Below are 22,159 nucleotides of genomic sequence, written 5' to 3' on the forward strand. Positions count from 1 at the left end.
TATATTCTTGGATGTTCGTTGTCTCATCCTGGACTGTGGTGCTGACACTCACCAGTCCCCGGCCTCCTTCCTTCCGCTTAGCGTACAGCCTCAGGGTGCTGGACTTAGGGTGAAACCCTCCATGCATGGTAAGGAGCTTTCTTGTCTTGACGCTAGTGGCTTCTATCTCCTCCTTTGGCCAGCTTATTATCCCAGCCGGGTTGTAATTTGTTGTAGAGCAGACCTTCCCAAAAGGGAAAAAAAACGTGGACACTGCTAGCACGGGTGCCCACACAAACGCAAAGCAGGAGATGAAGCATAGCTGAATATGTTTCCAAACCAACTTCATTCTAAACCAAAGACTAGAAAATATGGTGAAGCACATCTTCCCTTTGGTTTCACCTGCACAAGTGCCGAGGTAGGTCTCCCCTACAGAATTGCTTTTCCCTTAGTCGGGAGCAGCGCTGGGCTGTCTAAATCACAGACTAACAGGATCCCACAGTTGTTTATGTTTTTAAACCTATTTTGCACAGAGAGGCATTTTTTGAAAAATGTATTGATAGCAATGTTGAATAATATTACACAGGAAAAAAACAACTACACGTAAAATAATCACACCGTGATGCATTAACTGCCTGTGTATATGTAAGCGTGTAAAAACTGCAGATAGTCAGATTAACAGTAGCTATATATGCCATTCTACAATTCATCTCATGTAAACAATAACGTGGCGCACAGCGTGACGTGATAAAGGCACATACCTTTGACATTGCCTGACCAACTCTGCATTCCTCATCCACACATAAACGCAAAAAAGGAGTTTTAAAAAAATCTCAGTTTTCGGTGATTTGAAACACCGTTTACGTGTGGATGAAACAGCTGCGTTTTCAAAAAATACCCGAGTAGGTGTGGACATAGCGTAAAAGAGTTAGTAGTTTATTTTCTTACTACCTGTAGTTTTATTATTGCAGATTACTTGTATTTGCTTAATTGTTTACTAAAGTTTGGGAACCACTGCTGTAGAGGATGAAGACTAAGATTTCTTGCTCGCAGAAGAGTATAATAATGAATTAAAAGTAAGCATTGACGGAGCATCCATAGAAGAGTGAACTACATTATGCATTATGCTGTTGTATTTGTTGATTCATTTATCGATAAGCAGCATTTAAGCGGATGTTTGCTATAGATTTATTAAATTATTTATATCAGTGAAGTGAATTGTTAACGCAGAAAAAGTAGAAACTCTCTCTCTTATTCTCTCTGTCTCGCTGTGTGTGTGTGTGTGTGTGTGTGTGTGTGTGTGTGTGTGTGTGTGTGTGCATTTAATTTCTATATTTCGGAGCTTTTATTTTTCTCTGCGTGATTTAAAAAAAAAAAAAAAAAGAAAAGAAAGAAAAAAATTTCCTCTGCGCGATGTTCGACTGACTTCCTGTCATGTCACTTCCTCGAGGTTAGTACAGTCGTCGCTTAGCGGTCCTGCTGAGGAGCGGTGAGTACGCGTTAGTGTCCCTGTTTGCACACCAGTTAGTTATTCAAATCTTGCTTTATACACTCATAAGACTTGTGTTATGATTTTTTTGTTTGTTTGTTTGTAGTGTAAACTGTTTCTGTCGAGTACAGCACTTTATTGTAACATGCTAAAATTAAACTGCATGCATGCTGTCTGCTGTTCTTCTTCATCCTTTAGGTCTCCAAGTACAGTCGCAGTCATGTGTGAAGCTTTATTGAAGCTTTATTTAAACGGGTACGTGAGCTCACTCTTTGTTTTTAAGTGGTGTATATTTTATTTTTTAATTCGTAACTCCTTCGGTACAGACACATATATAATATATAATGGCCACTGATGATAGGTTTCCCTGAGGTAGAATAAAATAAAATAAAAATAAATTGTGTCTATGTGATGACAATAAGTTGTCACTATATATGTTTCTCTATATTTCTGTGCGTTTAGGAAGCTTAGTTAGATTTTCTGTGATGGTTCACATTTTGTCCACAGGTTTAAGCAATAACTTACTAAGTTCATCCCTTTTACTTTTAGGTTGCTGTTCCCATACCGGTTGGGAAGTAAAAGAAGAAGGAAAGTACCAGAAACTAAAGCGACACAAGCTGTGCCAACAGGGTAAGATGTTACTTTCACTTTTTAAACCTACTCTTGATATTTGCAGTCTTTGCTCCTTTGCTAATTAAATCTGTGTCATCTTATAGAATCTGTGACATAAGGTAGTCCTAATATGGTTATGTATGTCATTGTTAATAGAGTGATCACTGTTCTTAAAGGTGTTTTCAATTTAAAAATAATAGGCAATCAAAACTGAAAGCACTTAGTGCACTTGGTGCTTTCAGTTTCATCCAACTGGAAATTCCCTGGATGTTGTTTAAACGGCTCATGATAGCTCACACAACACTGTGAGCATGCAGTCGCTTCAGAACCCTTCGTCCTTTTACACATTTTGTAGCAGCTTTGTGTAACAATGAAAACTGACATTTTCTAACATGAGTCAACATTATTCAGCCCGCGATCATAAATGAATACATGTTCGTACATGCACATTCCAGTGCAGAATGCAAGCTCCATAAAGGCGTGGCCGAATGAGTTTGGTGTGGCCTTAAACTCAGCCCCATCATACAGCTTTAACATGAACTAGAAGAGCGATTGTGAGAAAGAAATGTAATGGCTCATAAGTACTTTAAATACGGTACATCTGTAATACCTTTTAACGTTTTTATTGTATCGAGTCTGGAAAAGACATGGTTCTTGTGACAGGTGATAACGGCAGATGCGATTTGAAATCCATATACTAGACTAAACTAAACTAACTAAACTAAACATAAGACTAAACCAGACAGTATTCGTAGTGTCAGATTTTCTTTCCGTAGAACCCAAATGAGCGCTCCAGGACCGGAGCAGGTGGAGAAGCGATACGATCCACTAGATTCTACCCTAAAGTTCGTCAACAGGCCAGATGATCTGAATCCACTGTGTAAGATTTTTTTTTCTTTTTCACCACCATGTTGCCCCACAAAAACTGCTACAAACATTTTTTTCTGACAGTCATTACCACACATTATAAAATTTCTCCTATTCCTTTTTTAAATTTTTCATGAGCCATGGAGTTTATTATATTTTGGTGCAATCCAGTATATGTAGTGTAACTGATACATCTGTTATTGTCCACTTCTTCCTCAGGTGATGACTCTCTCAGAGCAGAGATGTCCTGTGGCCACGCTGTCACTCCTGAATCTCTGACACGATGGTGTCGTACCCTGCTGGATCAGGTGTGTCATGTCTTTGTAGCAGATAGTGTATGTGATGGGGTGGAGCCGAACCTGAATACGTATTGGGAAAGGAACAAATATCGTGTTTTTTATGAATACTTATTTCGAACAAATACTTTAAAAAATATTTGTATTCGGGAACAAGAAAAACTTTATATTAAAAAGCTGAGTTTCCTTATGAGACTGCAGTGCATGACCGGATGAGTGAGTGACGTGTGAAAGGTGACTGACACAGGCTGCTCCACACAGCAACAGAGAAGACTCAGCTGAGCGATAAAAGACTGAACTGCATCACTATTTTTGTTGAATAGAATTTTTGTACCCTCGGTAATTTAGACAATAGGCTGTTGACAGAGTAAAGTTAAAGTTCGGTTTAAAAGGTTAAAACAATGCTTGTGTAGTTGTGTTGAATTGTATGCACTTGTGGGAGTTGTTACATTTAAGTTACTCGTCTTTTGCAGACAGCAAGATGTAGGCTATAGGCCAGTTAACCTTAGCAGAGCTTCCCGTTGTCCTCATTAACGTAGCTGAAACTCCCCACATGGATTTGGTCAACTCAATAGAAAAGAGTGTTGCTGCTGCTGAGCCATCTCTTGGTCCTCCACCAGCCAAAAATCTTGTTCCAGTTCTGTGTGGAAGCATTTTACATTCACTGCTGCAGATGAAACCAAAGTGATATGTAATGTGTGCAAAAGTCAAATCAGCAGAGGCAGAGATATCAAACATCTGTCAACATCTGTTATGCATAATCACATGCACTTAAAGCATCTTATTCCTGGTACTGTCTGCCAATCCCCCCACAATTACAGCCATGTTCTGTCCCTGCAAGCCAGTTTCACTGTCTGTTCACCACCACCCGTCCAAGGTGGTGGTGGGGTTCATAATGTTCGCAGTGGTATTTTACTAGTTGTTGGTTTTAACCACGAATGAGGCAATGGATGTTATTTTCTTTTCAATGAGGTTCCTTGTTACATGTTCATTGCTGGATTTATGGAAAACCATCAACTAATATTGCATATCCATAATTATTATAATGGATATAATTAAAGAATAATTACATTCTAACATTAATTAGAAGTGTAATGCAAAAAACTGGATTTTTACACCTATTTGAATTTTACTCAAATACAAATACAGATACAAATACCGGTCTGTTATTATAGTTATTATATAATTCCATCTAAAATTTAGTTTTTGGAGTTTTTGGTAAAATCATTTCAGATTGATTTTAACAGCTTTATGTGTTTGTAGCAAAAAGAGGTAAAATTATTGAACTTGTAAAATACACTGATTTTGTTTAAGTTATCACATGATTGGGTGCCAATAGGTAATCTGCAGAAATGTTTTGGTTTACTGTTTATATTTGTAGCTAAACATGTTGCAGATTTAACAACTATATAAAAACGTAAAAGAACGAAGGTATAAAGATGCATTAAAAATAAAAGTAGGAGTTTTAAAAACAACAAATTCTAATTAATTATCCATCCATCCATCTTCTTACACTTTATCCGGGGGAAGGGTCGCGGGGGCAGCAGCCTAAGCAGAGAAGCCCAGACCTCCCTCTCCCCAGCCACCTCCTCTAGCTTGTCCGGGAGAACACCAAGGCGTTCCCAAGCTAGCCGAGAGATATAATCTCTCCAGCGTGTCCTGGGTCTGTCCCGGGCCCCGGACATGCCCAGAACACCTCACCCAGGAGGCGCTCAAATTAATTAAATTAACTTTTTTTTTTTTAAATTGTAATTTTTTAAAAGGGCAATTACAAATTCAGATGTCCGGCTTTAGTGGAGGGAACCAAGCAGTGTAATAAAGAGTGGTCGTACCAGGAGGTGCGCAGACTGGCTGATCTGACTGTGGAGGAAATGCAGCACTTTGAAGAGAGCATGGCCCGTCTGGCTCTTGCAGACCACTGTGAGGTTCAGGAAGTAAGTGACCCAGTTATTTATGTTTTAATTTGTTTTTCCTTTTTAATGTTTACAGCTTCTTGATTTCAGTGAAATCCAGTGGACTCAATATTTTTTTAATATTGTGGTTGGGTTTCTCTTAAAAATGTCCCTTCATTTATTTTCACATCAGTGTCCACAGTGCAAAACAAGTGTGGAGAGGATGGATCTGTCTAACCTGTGTGTAAAGTGTGTCGTATGCACAGCTGTTCAGAAGAAGAAATTCTACTTCTGCTGGCAGTGTCTGAAACCATGGAAGGGTTCAGGCCCTCGATCTGACCGCTGCGACAACGACGGCTGTGAGAACAAGGACCTGCAACTTCTGCAGACATGTAAAACCATTGATCTGCCTGACGTAAAGGGCGTCACCAGCTGCCCCGCCATCAGACTCTGTCCTACATGTGGCCTGAGGGTGGAGCATAACAGAAAACACTGCAAAAATATCAAATGTCCTCGCTGCAAAATGGAGTTCTGTTTTGTCTGCCTGAAACTAAAGCGTGAATGTTCCAGTTCACCATATGAAATCTGCCCCAGTGGGGTCGCGCCAAGGCAGACCTCCATCCCAGTGTGGAGGAAAACATGAAAACAAGAATGAAGTGTATGTGTAACTCGGGTTCTTTCGTCTTTTGGTTTCTCTGTCTTCCTTTTTCATTATTGGGCTCTACTGGGCTAGCTTTGGATGAGCTTGCTTAAAAAAGAAAGTTCTAGAGGTCAACTTGTCTTTGAATACAGTTTTTAACCATCAATATTTTTGGTAACCTTTCTTTAGCTGAGGCAAAAGATGGATTTTCTTGATACTGTGGGGTCTGCAGATATCTGACATTTTCATGGTGATTAAAGTTGCTGTAAGACCAAGAGTCTGACAGACACCATCTCAACATGTGATTGTCACTGCTGCTTCTTCTGATGCCTCATGATATCTGATACTTCTTTTGCTTGAAGGTGTTTACGGTGTCCACAGGAAATGGAATCTCATTACTATACAAATCCTGTAAATCTCACCACTGGCAGCCTCAGATTCTTTGGCATAAAAACATCTAAAGTGCACTTCTACAGTTATCCTTTGTAATGTTCACATTTGAAACATACAGTTTCTGACATTGCATAAAATAAATCTATTATACTAAATGTCTGTGTCTTATGGTTCTTATGGTTGTCTTAAGATTGTTGGGGTAATGTCTGTTTTTTGGTGTTATTATACGGTCTTTACCTTGCAATATAAAGCTTCTTGAAGACAGTTGTTGTGATTTGGCGCTATATAAATAAAACTGGGTTGAACTGAATCTGAATAAATATTAAGATATAAGATGTGCAATAAATATTTTTTTAAAGGTTGGTGATGTGTAGCCTGCTGTAGTCATGAACCTCCAGGTTAGTGCAACAGCTGATGCCAGCTATTGTTGGGAACAGAAATACTTAGAACAGAACAGTTTGGGAAGAGAAAGAAAGCTGCTGAGTTTGCACCTGTAGAATAGGAAACTGACAGAAATGCGCAACATTTTTAACAATTAACATTTCCGACACGCCTTGAACCCATCACTGATCCGGCAGAAGTGAAAGAGAAAGCGATAGTCGGAGTGTTTTTAACTGCACGGGAGATTGAGATAGCCTAATGCTCCTATAGCGAATGAACTATTTTATTAACAAATATCTGAAGAAATGTCTTAAAACTGTGTTGAAGGCAGGCCTGCATCTTTGGCTTACTTTGATTTCTTTTCAAAATAATCGCGTTTGTTTCTGCCTCCAACAACAATTTCTTTGTAGATCGTCACAGGGGCAGAAAATGCGTTTATTTGGTCGACATGGTTTCAAGAACATCTCTACCTCTGTGGGTAAGATTTGTAGTGAATTTCGAAGTCCCGAAATTTATTTATTTATTTTTGGTTAATTGTTCTTCTGTGTGTTCTCTATATAAAGTTTTTCCTACGCTCTTCAGACGTCTTTAAATTCAGCCTGGAAACGCTGTTGAAAGAGGAACTGTCCTTTACTCAGAGCGTCTTCAATTGAGCTGCTTTATTATTAAGAGTTTACTGACATATGATGAGAATTTATACACCTTGCGCCATTTGTAAGGACGTGCCTTTCTTAACCTGCTAGGTACCTGACAAGGAATGTCAATGTCAATTTGTAAATGTCAGTGTTTTCTATAGCACATTTACAAGCAACAGCAAAGTTAACCAAAATGCATTACAAGTTCATTAATGAACAATAGAAACTAAATACAGTAAAACGAAACGTGAGAAGACGCAAATACATTATGTAGTGACAACATAAACAACATTTAAAAAAATCTGATGGTACTTAAGCAGAACTCGAATGAAAAGCCAGGGTTAAAACAATGAGTTTCAAAATTTAATTAATTCTATTATTTAAAAATTATTCTTGGTATTAAAGGTTAGCAAATGTAGATCAAATCATTGACTTCAATGGATTGTAGAAAAGACGCAAAAGGGAACGAGCTATTTTCTGACGACCTTCTGCTTGTGTTGGCAGTTTATGGTGCACACTCATGTTCTTATTCTGCAATTTACAGAAGCTAAATACCATGGGCTGGTAAACCAAGGTGCGACATGTTACCTGAACAGTGTGCTGCAGGTGCTGTTTATGACCGAAGACTTCAGAGAAGCTGTGAAAAGGTTTATTATTGTCACATATGTACATTTAATGGGGTCTATGGTTCATTTTTATTACTTATGGGGACTTTGTCTTTGTTTAGGTCCTCCAAACAAAATGTTGGCATTGGGCTTCTTGGTGCCCTTACAGACTTGTTTGATAATTTACAGAAACATACAGCAAACACACACAAAATAATAACCCAGCTGGGCATCAGCAGAGGTACAGTATGATAACACACAGACAACAAAACCTTTGAATAATGTTTTTGATGTTTCATGTTTTTGAGAAACTTGATTAGTTTACACAACATTTTGAGGGTTTATGATTGGCATTTGTTGTGAATAATTATGGGGTTATATATATTTTTTAAATTAATGAATATGTTTGTTAAAGACATGCACATATATTTCTTCACCCAGTGTATGAACAGCGAGATGCTGCTGAATGCATCGAGAAGATTTTAACAATGACCAGTCCCGAGGCATCACAGGTCTTTGTCAATATCAAATGGAATCATTTGGTTTGAAAATAATACTTAATAATATGTTTTTGTTCATTTATGTTTTCAGATCTTCCACGGTCTGTTAGCAAACCAAATCACCTGCTCTAAAGGTCATAAAGAGACTGACAGGGATGCACCATTTTGGCATCTTCCTCTGTCATTGGTGGATTTTTACAATCAAGACTACAGTGTAGTAAGTACATAAACTTCTCAGCATGTTTCTGTTTTCAGGACTCACAGCTGCAACAAGTTCACATAATATTGCCAGTAACACAGTGTCATTCTATCATTTTCCTTAATGAACACTTTTGTTTGATTGGGAACTATGTGGACACATAAAAATCAGATGATGCCTTAGATCCTGCTTGTGTCAAAACATATTAATTAATATTATTTCTGAAAATGTTTCTTTTTTTAAAATATATTTCTTATTACTTTCAATGCATTACAAAACAAACATAACACAGTTGACTTACAGTCTCATGAGTCATGTAAATATCCTAAGTCAGAAAATGCAACAAATGTATCTTTTAGTGAGAAATTATAGGAAAAGGTAAACCTAATCCAATGTTTTGTAGAAAAACAAAATTGAGTTTTTGATGTGATTTTTGTTTGTTTTGTGGAAAATCAGTTAGCGAGTGGTGGCTGAAGGTTTTAATGGCTATCATCCAAACTTGATGACCATGGCAAAATACTAGCAACCAAAGGAATTGCAAGGAGTTTTTTGGTTCAGCATCTTTGTGACCAGTTTCACCCAGTGACTGCCAGCAATCACTCGCTAACTGGGAATACACACTTTCCAACACTTATCAAGTATGTGAACCTGTGTTACTGAGGTCTTAGAGAGTTCATGTCTGAATACTACAAAAAAATGTTGAAGCTTAACCAAGATTAGGTGAAATTTTACATACTGGATCTAAATCCCACTGAGGTAAACTGCCAATGAAATTGTAGACCTTTCAGTTTGTCTTCAGATCTGTCCAGTACCTTTTTTTCTTTTTCTGACACATCTAATCAACTCTACAGTCCAAGTCCTGAGTTCACTGATATGTGTTCATGAATGTTGGAAATTTTGGTTTGTTTTTACTGTTTATATCTCACTTCAAAAGACAATATTATGTCTTTTAAAGAGGTCATGAATTATTAATGTTAGCATGCCCTTCTTGAGAAAATCTTTGTGAACGCTGAGCTCTTCGGCACATCTTTATCAAAGCTGCTTCTGAATTAGTTTTCATTTTTCAGGTGAACGGCATCGAGGAGTTTTTCAGACCTACATGTCTAAATGGAGAACACCAGATGTACTGTGACCGCTGCGGTCACAAAGTTGATGCTACTATTGTAAATGAAGAATTTTTTGTGATTTCTGAACATTGATATTGATTTAATGAAATTATAACGAAATGACACACATTAATAACCCATATTTTTCACTCAGACAGATGTGATAAAACATCACCCAGATGTTTTGATTCTGCTGCTGAAGAGGTTTGAGTTCAACTACAGTTACATGTCCTACTTCAAAACCAGCTGTTTTGTGGAGGTTCCCTACAGCCTGCAAATACCAGGGGTATTTACAAAGTGTACTTTAATATTTGATCAAAATCATCTTCATTTTTCTTTCTCACTTTGTTATTTTTTGTCCTCTGTGATCAGAATGAGGTGTACGAACTGTATGCAGTTGTGGATCATTTTGGTGGTCTGAGAGGTGGCCATTACAGCGCAACAATCAAAACCCAGGATGAAGACAGATGGTATAAGTTTGATGATACCCAGGTCACACCGGTAAGGCTGATCGCGTTTTCTTCAGTGTAATTGAAACACGTTCCAAAATTACTGTATTGTATGTTTATGTATAAAAATAAAAGAAAAATTCATCATGTTATATTTGTTTTTTTCCTTCATAGCTTGATTACCAACCATTCCAGGAGAAGTAGGTTTTTGTCTTTCTTCTTGTCCTTGCTATAGATTAATTTGCAAATATATCAATATTTAAAGTTTATTTAAACACAAATATGATATAGATGACTGTACGTATGGAGTATGTTACACCAAACTCTAATCACAAGTGCAGATTGTATTTTTCAAAATTGTTTTAAGGTTTTTTTTTAAGTTGTGTTTTGTCTTTTTTTCTATTTCTTCTTCTAGATCCCAGAGTGCATATCTTTTATTTTACAGAAAGGCAAAAAGCAAGACTCATAATTGTTACCATAGGCATATGTTTCTTTATATATATTTTTTTTTTTTTATTATGTATTTTATTATTCGTGCTGTAGATAGTTAAAACAGGCAGGTTTTCCACCTGCAATAAGTGACAAATATGACCAGTGAGAAGATGCTTATGAGAAAGCAAAGTCAGTTATCACACTGCAGAGTGATAATACACACAAAAATGATGGACAAGTATAATTACAGTGATAATTAGTGTTGGATCTGAACTCTGCTGTTAATGAGATTACCCAGTAAATGAAGGTTTTTCAGGACACTTGGGGGGAAAATGGACACAAAGAAATTGTCCGGCATCATGAAAATTCAGGAGTGAAGTTAGTGACAGAGATGCAGCTGTGATAATCTAATAGACAGGTTGAGATTAGCGACGGAGAAGACAAACATGCAACAACTGAGGATGAACATCAAAAACAAGCGAATTAAATGTCAGGATTTGCTTGCATGCTGTGATCATTGCCCTGTTGCATACCTGTTGGACAGACGACCTCTTTCTTGTGTGTGTGTTTTATATTTAAAATAAATTCCACAATATTAAATCTAATTTATTTTTTTATTTATTTCAAATTGATCTGAGGTGTGTGCGCATTACTTCCTCAGCCAATCAGGTGGCCTAAACTTTTGAAGTAATACTATTTTATTTAATATTTTAAAATGCAGTATTGAGAGATGATTTGAAAATAATGGAGGAAACATTAACAAATAAACTGTTTAAATGAAGTAAGCAAATGTGTGGAAAAAAGGGCAAAGCACAAGAGAAATAACGAGTGAAACTGTTATTTTACAGGACTGGGAAATAAAATTCTGCTCCCTTCTTTCTCATTTTTTTTAAACTGATGCTTTAGCTTTTTTTTTTTATTATAATATTATTTTTGGTTTGAAGAGCAAGAGAATCGATCAGGTTTAATTACACAGATGTTTGTTATAAGTTAACATGATTTTTTTAATTGCTTGATTCTTTAACAGAAACCCCTGGGCGAACACTCCTACAATTTCTTCTTGGACCAACTGTAACGCACATAATTTCCTTAGTGATTAATAAAGTATTCTGATTATGATTCTGATAGTTTCAGGATACATGATCTGCCATTATCCAATGACACATCTGCTTACCTGTATCTTTTGCTCGTTTCTCCTCCTCTTCTTTTCCCTTTTTTTCTACACTGAGCACCTGAACTTTTTTTGTCCATCTTGCATTGGTTTTAATTTTGGACTTTTGGATCACCACAACGAGCCCGTTCTCAACATGTTGACGATTTGTCGTAAAATGTTACGCTTTGGAAATGAGAACGTGTTGTTATTAGATGCTGCTCCAGCCAGCCAGAGAGTCCCCGCCACCCCGCCCGGTGCCTATTCCATCCCCAAAATGCGCTGGCTGATGTCGGGGCAACATGAGTACGGGCAGCTTTTTTTTTTTTTTTTTTTTTTTTGCCGGGGCTGGCAATCCGTGTCACAGCTTGTTCATGACATGTGTGAGGACACTGAGATAGTGGTGATGTGTGTGATAGGAGTGACAGATGGGTTTGAATGTGAGGATGGGATCAAATCAGGGATCAGCTCTGACCACCTTCTTGTGATAGTGATGGTGTAAAGGTTGTTGATGGATGACTCCACTTTGGATTCAAATAAGGCAGCATGCTGCAAAATACTGGATTGGCTTAAAAGAAAAAAAAAACATTTTTGATGACATAAAAGTCTAAAAAACTGACTTTTGTGATTTGTCTTGCAATTCCAGTATGGAGGTCTCAAAATGCACATGCTAAAGAAAAGAAGATTTCACTCTTGGGGACCTCATATATAAAGAATATGTGCAAATTTTTTCAGATGATTCAAAAGAGCCACAACAGGAGTCATTTGACAGGAGTCACTGAGGCTATTCCCAGGAATCCGGTTGGTATACATAAAAAATCTTCTCAGTGTACATGATTTTAGGCAATGTACAATTTTGCTAGCTAGATTAGGAAGAGGAAATGATGGCAGGCAAGCTTTGGTATCTTTTGGGGACAGCTGGTTTTTAGTTTATGCCATGTTGTCAGTCAGTTCACAGTTAATTGGTGGATAAAAGTCAGTGGATAAAAATCGTGTTCATGTGGCATCAGCTCTCACAGGGATTCTGGGAAATCAGAAAGCAGATGCGTTAGCAGGGAAATCTACCAGTAAAGAAAAAACTGGCAAAGACAGAGTAGTACATGTGACAGGGGGCGGTAATGCAATGGAGACGGATGCCAGCTGCTTTTAAATCCCAAAGAAGAAGAAGAAGTTGGAAGGAAACGCAGCTGTCCAGCTCTGCGATCACGACCTCATCACCACATCTACTCAGCATGGACTTCTCAATCCGTGCAGCCAACCTGGACGACTGCAAGGACATCGCGCGCATGATCATGGTGAGCGGAAACGTGCGCGCGCAGTCCAGCTGTGTGTGTAAGACATTTAGTGACATGCATCAACCTCTCTGCTGCTGCTGTCATTATTACATGGTTCAGATGCAATGTGCTCGCTTTGCTCTTTAGTAGTGATGGGCAGATGAAGCCCCATGAAGCACTGAAGCTTTTCATCCAATTGGTTCACCCCAATGCGAAGCTTCATGAAGCTTCATTTGCTCTAGCAGGACACCTACTGGACGTAAAAATAATAGCTGGCATGAATTTGAAGAGTGTGGCATTTTGCACACAGCCTGTAAATGTCAACAACAAAAGGAGTGTGTAAAACATGTATATTGTAGTGATGGCAGTATACTGTGTATATTTATAGTGGCAGTATGGAAAATGATTATTTGGAAATGCTTGAAATGGAAATGATCATTTACTGTGAGGTGAGGTGTGGTTGGGGTGTGGACAGTAGTTGTGCTTTTGTAACGTTGAGGTATGGACAGCTACACACTGAGGCTTTGAGCCTCAGTCCTGCCTGTTCACATTTTATTCTGTAAAAACTAAATTTTCACTGCTTTTACGTCCTTTTTAGTGGGGAGAACATAGCTGGGATTTAATGATTTAACAAATCTTTTAAATCCTTTGTCCTCCACAATGCTAAATAGCTGTGAGTCCTCAATCACCATGCTGACCAGGTCTTCATCTATTTGAGATTGTTCTCCTGAGGAAAGACAATAAAGATAAAGCACAAATATAAATATCACACACGTAACTTATTACAGTTGTATAATATTGTTATATCATTTAGTAACATTACAGCATGCTATATTATCATTGCATTTGATGGCTCACCTGGTCTTGCTCCACAATCGGTGTTCCCCTTATTCTCATGCAAAGCTCTGTAGTGCCTAAGCATGGATGAGGTGTTGTTGTTATATCCCAGCTCCCTGGCACATAGCAAACACTTCACCTTGTACAAAAATACAGACAGCTTAACATAAATTGTATTGCACCATCAGTATTATGAAAATACATCTTCTGTAGAAATTTACATACCTTGTTGGGAGGAATAAGATCAAAATGTTCCCACACAGGGGAGGACATCCTCCTCTTCTTAGCTGGCTCCATTCTCTCCTGACTTTCTCTCCTCACTCTCATAAACCTCCAAACTGTCTCCAAACTCTCACTAACAGCAACTCTCCATCAAACACCCACATTTTGATTGAAGTCTGAGGGGTTTATATCGCTGTCATATCTCGCGGCAAAGTTCGAACCACTTCATGAACCAGTCACGTGGTACAGCCGGGCAGCGAGGCTTCGGACGTCATCATTTTCAGCTCCTCCCATAAATGAAGCAAGCCTCGATACGCGCTTCGCGGAAACGCCCCCTCCATTACTCGACACACGCTCCGAAGCCTCGATACAGAACGTCCCATCACTACTCTTTAGTTTCAGTGCAAACAGGCTAATAAATGTTAGAGAGCTCGTTATGAACGATGAGCTCATGCTTTGTTTGTTTTTCTCCAGGAGCTGGCAGAATATGAGAAAGTGTCAGACCACGTGAAAGTCACCCAGAAAGGTAGTGTATGTAGTCATGTCTCAAGTTCTCTGCCTTGACTTTCAGGGTATTTTTTTTTATAATATTTATAAAACGATTAAATCCAAGGTGATATTTTTGGAGGTGCACAGTTTATTCTTTATGTCTGTGAAGGTTCTCAGTCATCCAGGTCATCGTAGTCAGAGGTCTGGGCATTCCTGCAGCGAGGAATGCTCAGACCTCTACATTGGAGAGACCAAACAGCCACTTCACAAGCGCATGGCACAACACAGAAGAGCCACCTCCACAGGACAAGACTCAGCAGTCCATCTGCATCTTAAGGATAAAGGACACTCTTTTGAGGATGCCAATGTTCACATTTTGGACAGAGAGGACAGATGGTTTGAAAGAGGAGTGAAAGAAGCCATCTATGTCCACTGTGAGCGACCATCTTTGAACAGAGGCGGGGGTTTACGACACCAACTCTCTGCCATCTATAATCCAGTTTTGAGATCCCTTCCCAGACGCCTTAACGCCCACTCACATCCTGGGCCATCTAACCTCAGGAATTCGCATGATAAGGTGGGGCCAGATTTCACAATGAACTCACCCGAAACCCAGTTTCACACCTTGGCTCAGGTGATTAGAGGATCATCAGGGGGTCCTTTTGTCCCTCTGTGGGGGGTTACTCCCACTAGGTTTATATCTGGGACTCTCCACCATTTGACCTTAGAACTGAAGAAGCTTCTCGGATGAGAGGTGAAACGTCTTCAAGCAACTTAAAGAAGTCCAGACGCTTTTCTTTGCAAGCTCCTTTGACAGTTTATTCTTGACTTTGGGAAAATGAGATCTTATAAAATCTCGTCAGTGAAACACAGAAACTAAATTTTAATGTCTGCAGCTGTAAAATAAACTGAGCTAAGACACGTACACATTCAACTGACATTTTTATAAATGCAGATGCAGCTGCTTCAGTCCATGACTGGCAGTGCTTGATGAAAGATAAAAGACGAAAGTGTTGCTAATCAGAAACTTTCCAGATTGTGTTGAATGGTTGATCAAATTCTGGTGGCACATTTCTGCATTCATAATTTCTTCATTTTGACAGGATATCCAACACCACACTGGCTGAAAGGCAGCTCTGAAACATGACAGAGCCTATACCGTGTTTTACAGATGGCTGTAGACACTTGTACCTCTCTGCTGACCTCCTCTATAGTCATGTGCATCTTGTAGCAATGTGGGCTTCGACCACAGCTGGAGTTTCTGCCAGGAGCTGAAGTGGGAATGCACGTCCAGATAAAACACACTTCTAACCAAAAAGTATCTGGATCAAATATAGTTTGGTGTTTATGGTAAATAGACTGGTTCTTATATAACGCTTTTATACTCTTATGAGCACTCAAAGCGCTTTGTACAAATTGTGCATTCACCCATACACACAAGCACATTTTTATTTAGTGCTTTCTAACTAACATTCACACACATGCATACTCCGATGGATGCATCGGAGAGCAATTTGGGGTTAGTGTCTTGCCCAAGGATTTTTGGCATGCAGACTAGGGAAAGTCAGGGATCGAACCATCAACTTTCCAATGAGTACATGACCTGTTCTACCGCCTGAGCAACAGCTACCCCAAATTTAGTTGTTTAGTTATATTTGTGTAAGCTAAGTAGATTTTTCACACTATAATAAAGTATTTGTCTGTGAGCCATTTGTTTCTACCACCAGGTAACAGGTTTTCCCAGGAAGCTTCATTCTAAAATTAGGAACTATGGACCTTTGAGGAAAAACCATTGCACTGTATTTTCCAACAAAAGGTCAAGAACTGGTTTTAAAGCTCTCTCTTAGCTAAGATTACATTTTGATAAAAAGCCTCAAACTGTTAAATGCAAACTGAATTTCCCCTTGTGAAAACACCGTGTAACAGTATCTATAATTTCGTTTCAGACTTGGAGCAGGATGGCTTTTCCAAGAACCCGTTCTTTCACGGGATCATCGCTGAGGTGCCAGAACAGCACAAAACCAAAGAAGGTGATCATGTTACGCCCAGTTTTCTCACACACCGTTGCGATCTACTGTCTAACAGCTGTAACAAACTTAGAACTGATGGTTGAGTGTTTAAAAAAACATATGAACCCATATGTGACAAAACCCTTAAAGTAAGTGAAAATAACCGACAGAGTGGGCGAGCAGGAGAAACAAAAGAACAGGGCAGATTTTTAACAAAAGGTTAAAAATGTGAGGTTTTATTTATAAAGTTTGCTGCACATTAACTGTGAGCAGCACCAAAATTTGTATAATTTTTTTCACTGATGTAAAGGAAATGATACATATTTATGTGTTTACAGTGTAAAGTAAAGCATTATGCTGTTAATAATCACTCTGATAAATGTTCAGAGTCATTCACTCAGTTGGAAGGAACGGCAAAACAAATATACAGATTTTATGAATACAGACACGATTTAGCTTCTTCTAAATGTCGACTGTTTTTACCAGTAGATATTTTTCTTCTTTCAGGGTACACGGAAATCGGCTATGCACTTTATTTCTATGCTTACAGCTCCTGGTCAGGCAGAGCCATTTATATGGAGGACCTGTATGTGATGCCTGAGTTCAGAGGTACAGTACAGCCTCTGAGAAGATGTCTCATCATCACTGTGACCCTATATTTGCAGGAAATCTCAAGTAATGCACATGATCTGTCTTTCAGGGAAAGGTGTCGGTAAAGCACTGATGAGCAAGGTGGCACAGGTGAGTGAAACATGTGAATAATGGAGAAGATAAACCTTGAAGCTTTTTTTATTTTCAATATTTGCACGAAAACATACTAGCCAGTGTCCCAGAGGCAGCATACAGAAACAGCTTCCATGCTACATCTACAGCAGTCATTCCTGTCTTCCTTCTTGTTTTTGCTCTCCTGTAGCTGGCTCTGGCTGCTGGTTGCCACCAGCTCAACTTCACCGTCCTGAACTGGAACAAACCATCTATGGACTTTTACCTCAGCCAGGGCAGCTTTGATGTTACTGCTACCATGGGCTACCACTGCATGCGCTGCGAGGGGGAGGCGCTGAAGCACCTGGCTCAACTTTAACCTATTCATCATGACCTTGTGACCTTTGCAGCCATGAGGTCAGCCTGCGCACTGCAGGAATGGAGCACCACTCAGTGGCCTCTTTGCAAAACCTAACAACTTGAAGCGCCTACCTCAGCGTTACAAGGATAACTGTTACATAGGCTGTCTGAAGGTCTGTGCATATAAGCTAAGAGTGCAGCACGCCTTTTTAAATGAATATAGTTCAGATATGTGTTTATTTTATAAATGGCATTAAATTGGTTTTCTAATTTAGTTGCAGTTGTATTTTTGCAGCTACATGTAATTTACAAGCAGTGGATGTTCCAGTGTGTAACGTCATAGAATAAAGCGAATTGTATACATTTCTCCTGAGGGTGTTTTTTGTATTAAGTTACCAATAAGACACATAATTAAGATACTGTCTTACACATTTAACAGCTGTCAGAAATAAAAAAGAAATGAAGTACAGTTTCTTCACTACTTTACTTCTCACTAGTTTTTACTTTTATGCTTTGCATTGTAACGCAAAATCTCAATTTTCCACTCTATAGTTTCAAAACAAGCTGTCAAAATGTTGAGATTACAGTTGCCATTTCAAATCAAACAACTGCCAAGGCTGCTTAATCCTCTACAAAATGCTTAGTTTAGATGAGTTAGTGAAACAACTTGATCAGGTGTCTTATTCTGTCTACAACATTCATCCTCTTTACTGCACAAGTGTGTGACGATTAATATCCCTGCATCTGTCCATTGCCAATAAGGAGAGATCACTTAAACATTATTTATTGAGACAGAGAAATTAATGTATGATGACCCATCATGGCAGACAGAATCCGAGCGGTGATAGGATTTAGGACAGGACCCCTTTGAGTCTTCATGGTGGTGGTGATGAAGATGGAGAGTGAGGCTTGGCTCTAACTGAGGTGTCTGTGAGGTGGTTTGTGAGGAAAGTACCAAGGTGGAAAGCAGAATGTACATTAGCGATAAAACAACGCAATTAGGTTTTCAAAACATAAATATATATACCGAAAATATGGAAACAAGCAGAGGTTCGAAGGGTTATAAAGACAGTAAAAAATTTTATTGGAAAAAATACTGTGAATTACTGGGTAAAAATACACCATTAGACAGGGTTCAGTGTACAATTAAACCTAAGTCTGGTAATTCAAAAGATTATTACTTCCCAGCAATAATAGATAATGATAAAAATTAGATAAATAAATCTGAATTATTAGCAAAACCATTTGCAAAGGTGGATAGTACAGACAACTTTTATGACAAAGAAAAAAGAGGATGGGAAACAACATTACAGAGAAATATCAAAATACTTCATGATTAAGAAAATAATGAGGATGTAATTCATATAAATTTTTCTTTTTTGAATTAAACAAGGCATTAAAGAAATCTGGGAAAAAACATCCATGGTACAGATCAAATCAGTTATTGCATGCTTAAATAATCTGAGTGATGCAAGTTAGGAAATATTGATAGAGTCTATTACAAGATGTGGGAAGAAGGAGAACTACCAAAGAAATGGAAAGAATAATTAACAAATGTGCAACAGGCTATTGTGATTATTGCACAGAAATGGAGCACATATTCATATATGTGCTATATTCTTATAAAACAAGAATCATTTAAGGATAAGGGAATTATTTCTCAGTGTTTATAGTTTTTGTTATTTTTAAACTTGTGAAAGAACATAATGGCGGTACTGTAGTTTCTGATCCATACGCCACTCTAGAAGGTGGCGGTAATACACCTAAAAGTTTAATTTAAAAAAAAAAACAGAAGAAGAAGAAGCGCGTCAAATTTTGTACACAGGGCCACTCGAACGATAGTTTCCATTATTGGAAACTTAAAGTACAAGGTCTGAAAGAAGCGTCGCGAAAATGCCGCTCACGGTTACGGTCATAACGGAAAAGGGATTGAGATTTGAGCTTGAAGTGGAGAGCGATGATACTGTTGAGAGTTTAAAGCTTCGAATAAAGGAGAAAGAAGGAGTTCCCCCCGGTAGGCCTGAAATCGCTACTAATACACTGCATGATTGTGATTAACACGGTCATTCAACAGTTACAGATTACTGCCTTACACATAGTGTTAGAAAAACTGCTATCCACTCACTCCTTCAGGTGTTACATGATATTTTTTTTTTATGCAAAAGCGCCCTGCTTTCACACAGTCTGCTCTAATCAGTTTGCACTGTAGTTCAGTAGGTTTACGTGGTGCGTTTAGTTGCAAGCTCAGCAATCTACCCCAGTGTTGAAGAAGGACAGGTCGTTGAGATATATTTATATTTCGGATTTTCCTGTATTAAAATAAATAACCTGTTATGAATTTCTTGTTCTTTACAGCACGCAGGTCTATACTGGCATACTGTATTTATATATTTCAGGAATTACATATGCAAGTTGTTATGAACAAACTTCATATTCTTGATCATTCTTGAGCTGAGATATGATACTTAAGTCACATCCATTATATATAACTTCGAATATAATTATCAACAGACTCCACAATATTGTCATTTAACATGTGGCAGTGCTTTAGGGATCATTTGCAAGTTCTTTAGGTGAAATCAGTAGAGACTAAAGTCATTACATTTTCTCTTTCCTTATAAATCCTCAGTATTCATCAGATATCCTGAGCTGAATCAACTCAGGATATCTGATAGAAAAAAAGAGATCTTCCAGGAATGGTGATGGAGTTTTGATTGGTACCGGGCAGTGATTTCATACCTGCTGATCTAACCATTCACAGCAAACCCTAGCAATCCGAGAAGCGACTGAGCTTTATAGCATAGAAAGTTACGTGGATAAGATGAAATCCTGCTTTGTAGTACGGGCATCTGGGCGAACACCAAATACACAGGTCACATAATTGCAAGTAGATGTTTTTTGTTTGGTTTTTTGATGTTTTTTTACAAATTGTAAATGAAAAAGTATTTTCAGTTTTTAGAAATTATTAGCCTTTCTTGACTTTTGGTGCCTGATTTTAACTTTTAGTTTATGTCTGTTTCAGATCAACAGAGAATTATTTTTCAAGGCAGAGAGCTGACGGGTGGTCACTGTCTCAGTGACTATAATATCCAACACAGGTCCATTGTAAATGTAACTCTAAGACTGAGAGGAGGATGGCTACCTGAGAAAGGTGATAAAACCCGGAGCAGGGAAGAGCTGTCTAACTTTTAAGTAATTTTAACAACACAGCAGAACAACATCTCAGTGACACCAAGGCCCAGGTTGCTCAAGCGCCACTGAGGAGTAATTTTAGCATGACAAGGAATCCTCAACCAAAAGCACAGAAGAAGTCCTCCAATGAGTCTGTGAGGAAACATCTGCTCAGTGGTGACGGGAGAAAAGTTTTTAAGACGGAGACCTGAGAGAATGTGTTGTACTCATCCCCCTGCACTGAAGATGACAACACAAAATCCAATTTCTACAGTTTTTGTTTTGATACTATAATATGAATTGTAGTTCCTATAAATAAGCAGTTACCATGCTACTTTTAGACCAGTTCAGCTAGGCGGATAGCACACAGTGTGATGAGCCAGTGACACTTTCAGCATTGGCAGCAGTAAAACTTTAAACTCGTTAAATTCTTGAAACAAGTTCATCCTCCTCACCACGTAAAGAACTGTTTAATTTGCACTCTGATGGTAAATAAAGTAGATGGGTTAAGTCCTTTGGCTACATAAAGTTACAAAAATTGAAAAAAAAATATTTTGCACCTCTAGTCAGGAGATGTCAGCACTTGTTATCATGGTAGAGTGGCTCAATGTTTGGTGGTCAAAGTCCATGTCCATGAAACAAACCCGTTTCACTAAAATCACTGTTAGACTAAAATTATATTTTATTTTTTCATATAATGATGCTTCTTTATCTAAACTTGTGTGTCAAACTTTGGTTGTTTGTTTTTAAAAAAGAGGGATCTTTGACTGGTTATTATTTTGACTTTCAAAGCAGAGATAAAAATTCCCACCGTACTGCTGTGTACTGTGTATTTGTATTAACTGATATAACAGGTTATTTGCTTGACCAGTTTCTCTGAATTATAATGACCTCTGGATCACCTGGAACTGTGACAGCGGTCACTACCTTTGGTCTCCAGTTCCTTAGACTGAAAGGAGTTAATAACAAGCTGGACTTTGGGCTGCCAGTCCTGACTGGACTGTTGAATTTTGGATGGATACCAAAGAATCAGCGAAATTTCAAACATTTGTTTGTGGATGAGTTCAACAGATGTGTATTAAGCTAACAAAAACAAGGCAACACATCAGATGAATATTGACCAGCACACGTCAGTGAATTTATTCTGTTTGACTTATATGTGAAGCTACATTTCCTCCTGGATCTTTTGATTTGTTTTTGTATTCAACATATGTCTAACATTTCAAATAAACTTCTTTCTCTTCTGGAGTCAGAGAGGAAACAAATTATATTCATATCAGTAATAAAAAACACTGAAGCCTGGTTAATATAACTCTTCATCACGACCACTTTAGCTTCTGGGATTACAGTTATCTTACTATGGCACATTATTTAGCACTTTATAGTTTGTTTTTTTCAACAGATGCAGAGTGGGACATTCACTCAACAGTTTGTTCTAACGAACCTGCAAATTTACCCTTTTTATTATTT

The 22,159-nt window shown here is 38.2% G+C and overlaps 3 protein-coding genes and 1 long non-coding RNA gene across 6 annotated transcripts in view; 3 read left to right on the top strand and 1 right to left on the bottom strand.

The window, feature by feature from the left end:
- The window catches only part of LOC143416498 (uncharacterized), a 129,207-nt gene that overhangs the window by 71,336 nt on the left and 35,712 nt on the right, over positions 1-22,159 (bottom strand). The gene's annotated exons all lie outside the window — the stretch shown is intronic.
- Positions 1,415-6,314, top strand: LOC112430097 (E3 ubiquitin-protein ligase RNF19B). The gene is made up of 7 exons (XM_024806268.2): positions 1,415-1,468; positions 1,667-1,723; positions 2,018-2,098; positions 2,857-2,960; positions 3,167-3,255; positions 5,007-5,177; positions 5,329-6,314. The coding sequence occupies exons 2-7, from the start codon at positions 1,689-1,691 to the stop codon at positions 5,776-5,778; spliced, it is 930 nt and encodes a 309-aa protein (XP_024662036.1). The 5' UTR covers positions 1,415-1,468; positions 1,667-1,688; the 3' UTR covers positions 5,779-6,314.
- LOC101475593 (ubiquitin carboxyl-terminal hydrolase 2) lies at positions 6,763-11,545 on the top strand. 3 transcript variants are annotated; one of them, XM_024806264.2, is made up of 10 exons: positions 6,763-7,027; positions 7,729-7,831; positions 7,912-8,030; positions 8,231-8,301; positions 8,381-8,506; positions 9,556-9,651; positions 9,749-9,880; positions 9,967-10,095; positions 10,218-10,243; positions 10,459-11,545. In XM_024806264.2, the coding sequence occupies exons 1-10, from the start codon at positions 6,823-6,825 to the stop codon at positions 10,592-10,594; spliced, it is 1,143 nt and encodes a 380-aa protein (XP_024662032.1). In that variant the 5' UTR covers positions 6,763-6,822; the 3' UTR covers positions 10,595-11,545. The 3 variants fall into 3 exon arrangements, with proteins under 3 accessions (XP_024662032.1, XP_076737867.1, XP_076737868.1); XM_076881752.1 differs by having other exon boundaries at positions 9,967-10,243; XM_076881753.1 differs by lacking the exon at positions 7,912-8,030.
- On the top strand, positions 12,762-17,885 carry LOC105941182 (thialysine N-epsilon-acetyltransferase-like). Its single transcript, XM_076881758.1, has 6 exons — positions 12,762-12,920; positions 14,433-14,484; positions 16,394-16,477; positions 16,964-17,065; positions 17,157-17,197; positions 17,370-17,885. Exons 1-6 carry the CDS (start codon positions 12,858-12,860, stop codon positions 17,535-17,537), a joined length of 510 nt encoding a protein of 169 aa, XP_076737873.1. The 5' UTR covers positions 12,762-12,857; the 3' UTR covers positions 17,538-17,885.

The sequence above is a fragment of the Maylandia zebra genome, linkage group LG3 (assembly GCF_041146795.1).
Source record: "Maylandia zebra isolate NMK-2024a linkage group LG3, Mzebra_GT3a, whole genome shotgun sequence".
Lineage (NCBI taxonomy): Eukaryota > Metazoa > Chordata > Actinopteri > Cichliformes > Cichlidae > Maylandia > Maylandia zebra.

What these genes read in the sequence shown, in the direction of transcription:
- LOC112430097 (XM_024806268.2), top strand. Translation starts at nt 1,689, where the DNA reads ATGTGTGAAGCTTTATTGAAGCTTTATTTAAACGG. An exon ending in TTGAAGCTTTATTTAAACGG is followed by an intron (nt 1,724 to 2,017) that starts GTACGTGAGCTC and finishes TTTTACTTTTAG; the next exon opens with GTTGCTGTTCCCATACCGGT. An exon ending in GTCGTACCCTGCTGGATCAG is followed by an intron (nt 3,256 to 5,006) that starts GTGTGTCATGTC and finishes ATTTTTTAAAAG; the next exon opens with GGCAATTACAAATTCAGATG.
- LOC101475593 (XM_024806264.2), top strand. Translation starts at nt 6,823, where the DNA reads ATGAACTATTTTATTAACAAATATCTGAAGAAATGTCTTAAAACTGTG. An exon ending in ACAATCAAGACTACAGTGTA is followed by an intron (nt 8,507 to 9,555) that starts GTAAGTACATAA and finishes TTCATTTTTCAG; the next exon opens with GTGAACGGCATCGAGGAGTT. An exon ending in ATGATACCCAGGTCACACCG is followed by an intron (nt 10,096 to 10,217) that starts GTAAGGCTGATC and finishes TTTCCTTCATAG; the next exon opens with CTTGATTACCAACCATTCCA.
- LOC105941182 (XM_076881758.1), top strand. Translation starts at nt 12,858, where the DNA reads ATGGACTTCTCAATCCGTGCAGCCAACCTGGACGACTGCAAGGACATC. An exon ending in ACATCGCGCGCATGATCATG is followed by an intron (nt 12,921 to 14,432) that starts GTGAGCGGAAAC and finishes GTTTTTCTCCAG; the next exon opens with GAGCTGGCAGAATATGAGAA. An exon ending in ACAGCACAAAACCAAAGAAG is followed by an intron (nt 16,478 to 16,963) that starts GTGATCATGTTA and finishes TTCTTCTTTCAG; the next exon opens with GGTACACGGAAATCGGCTAT.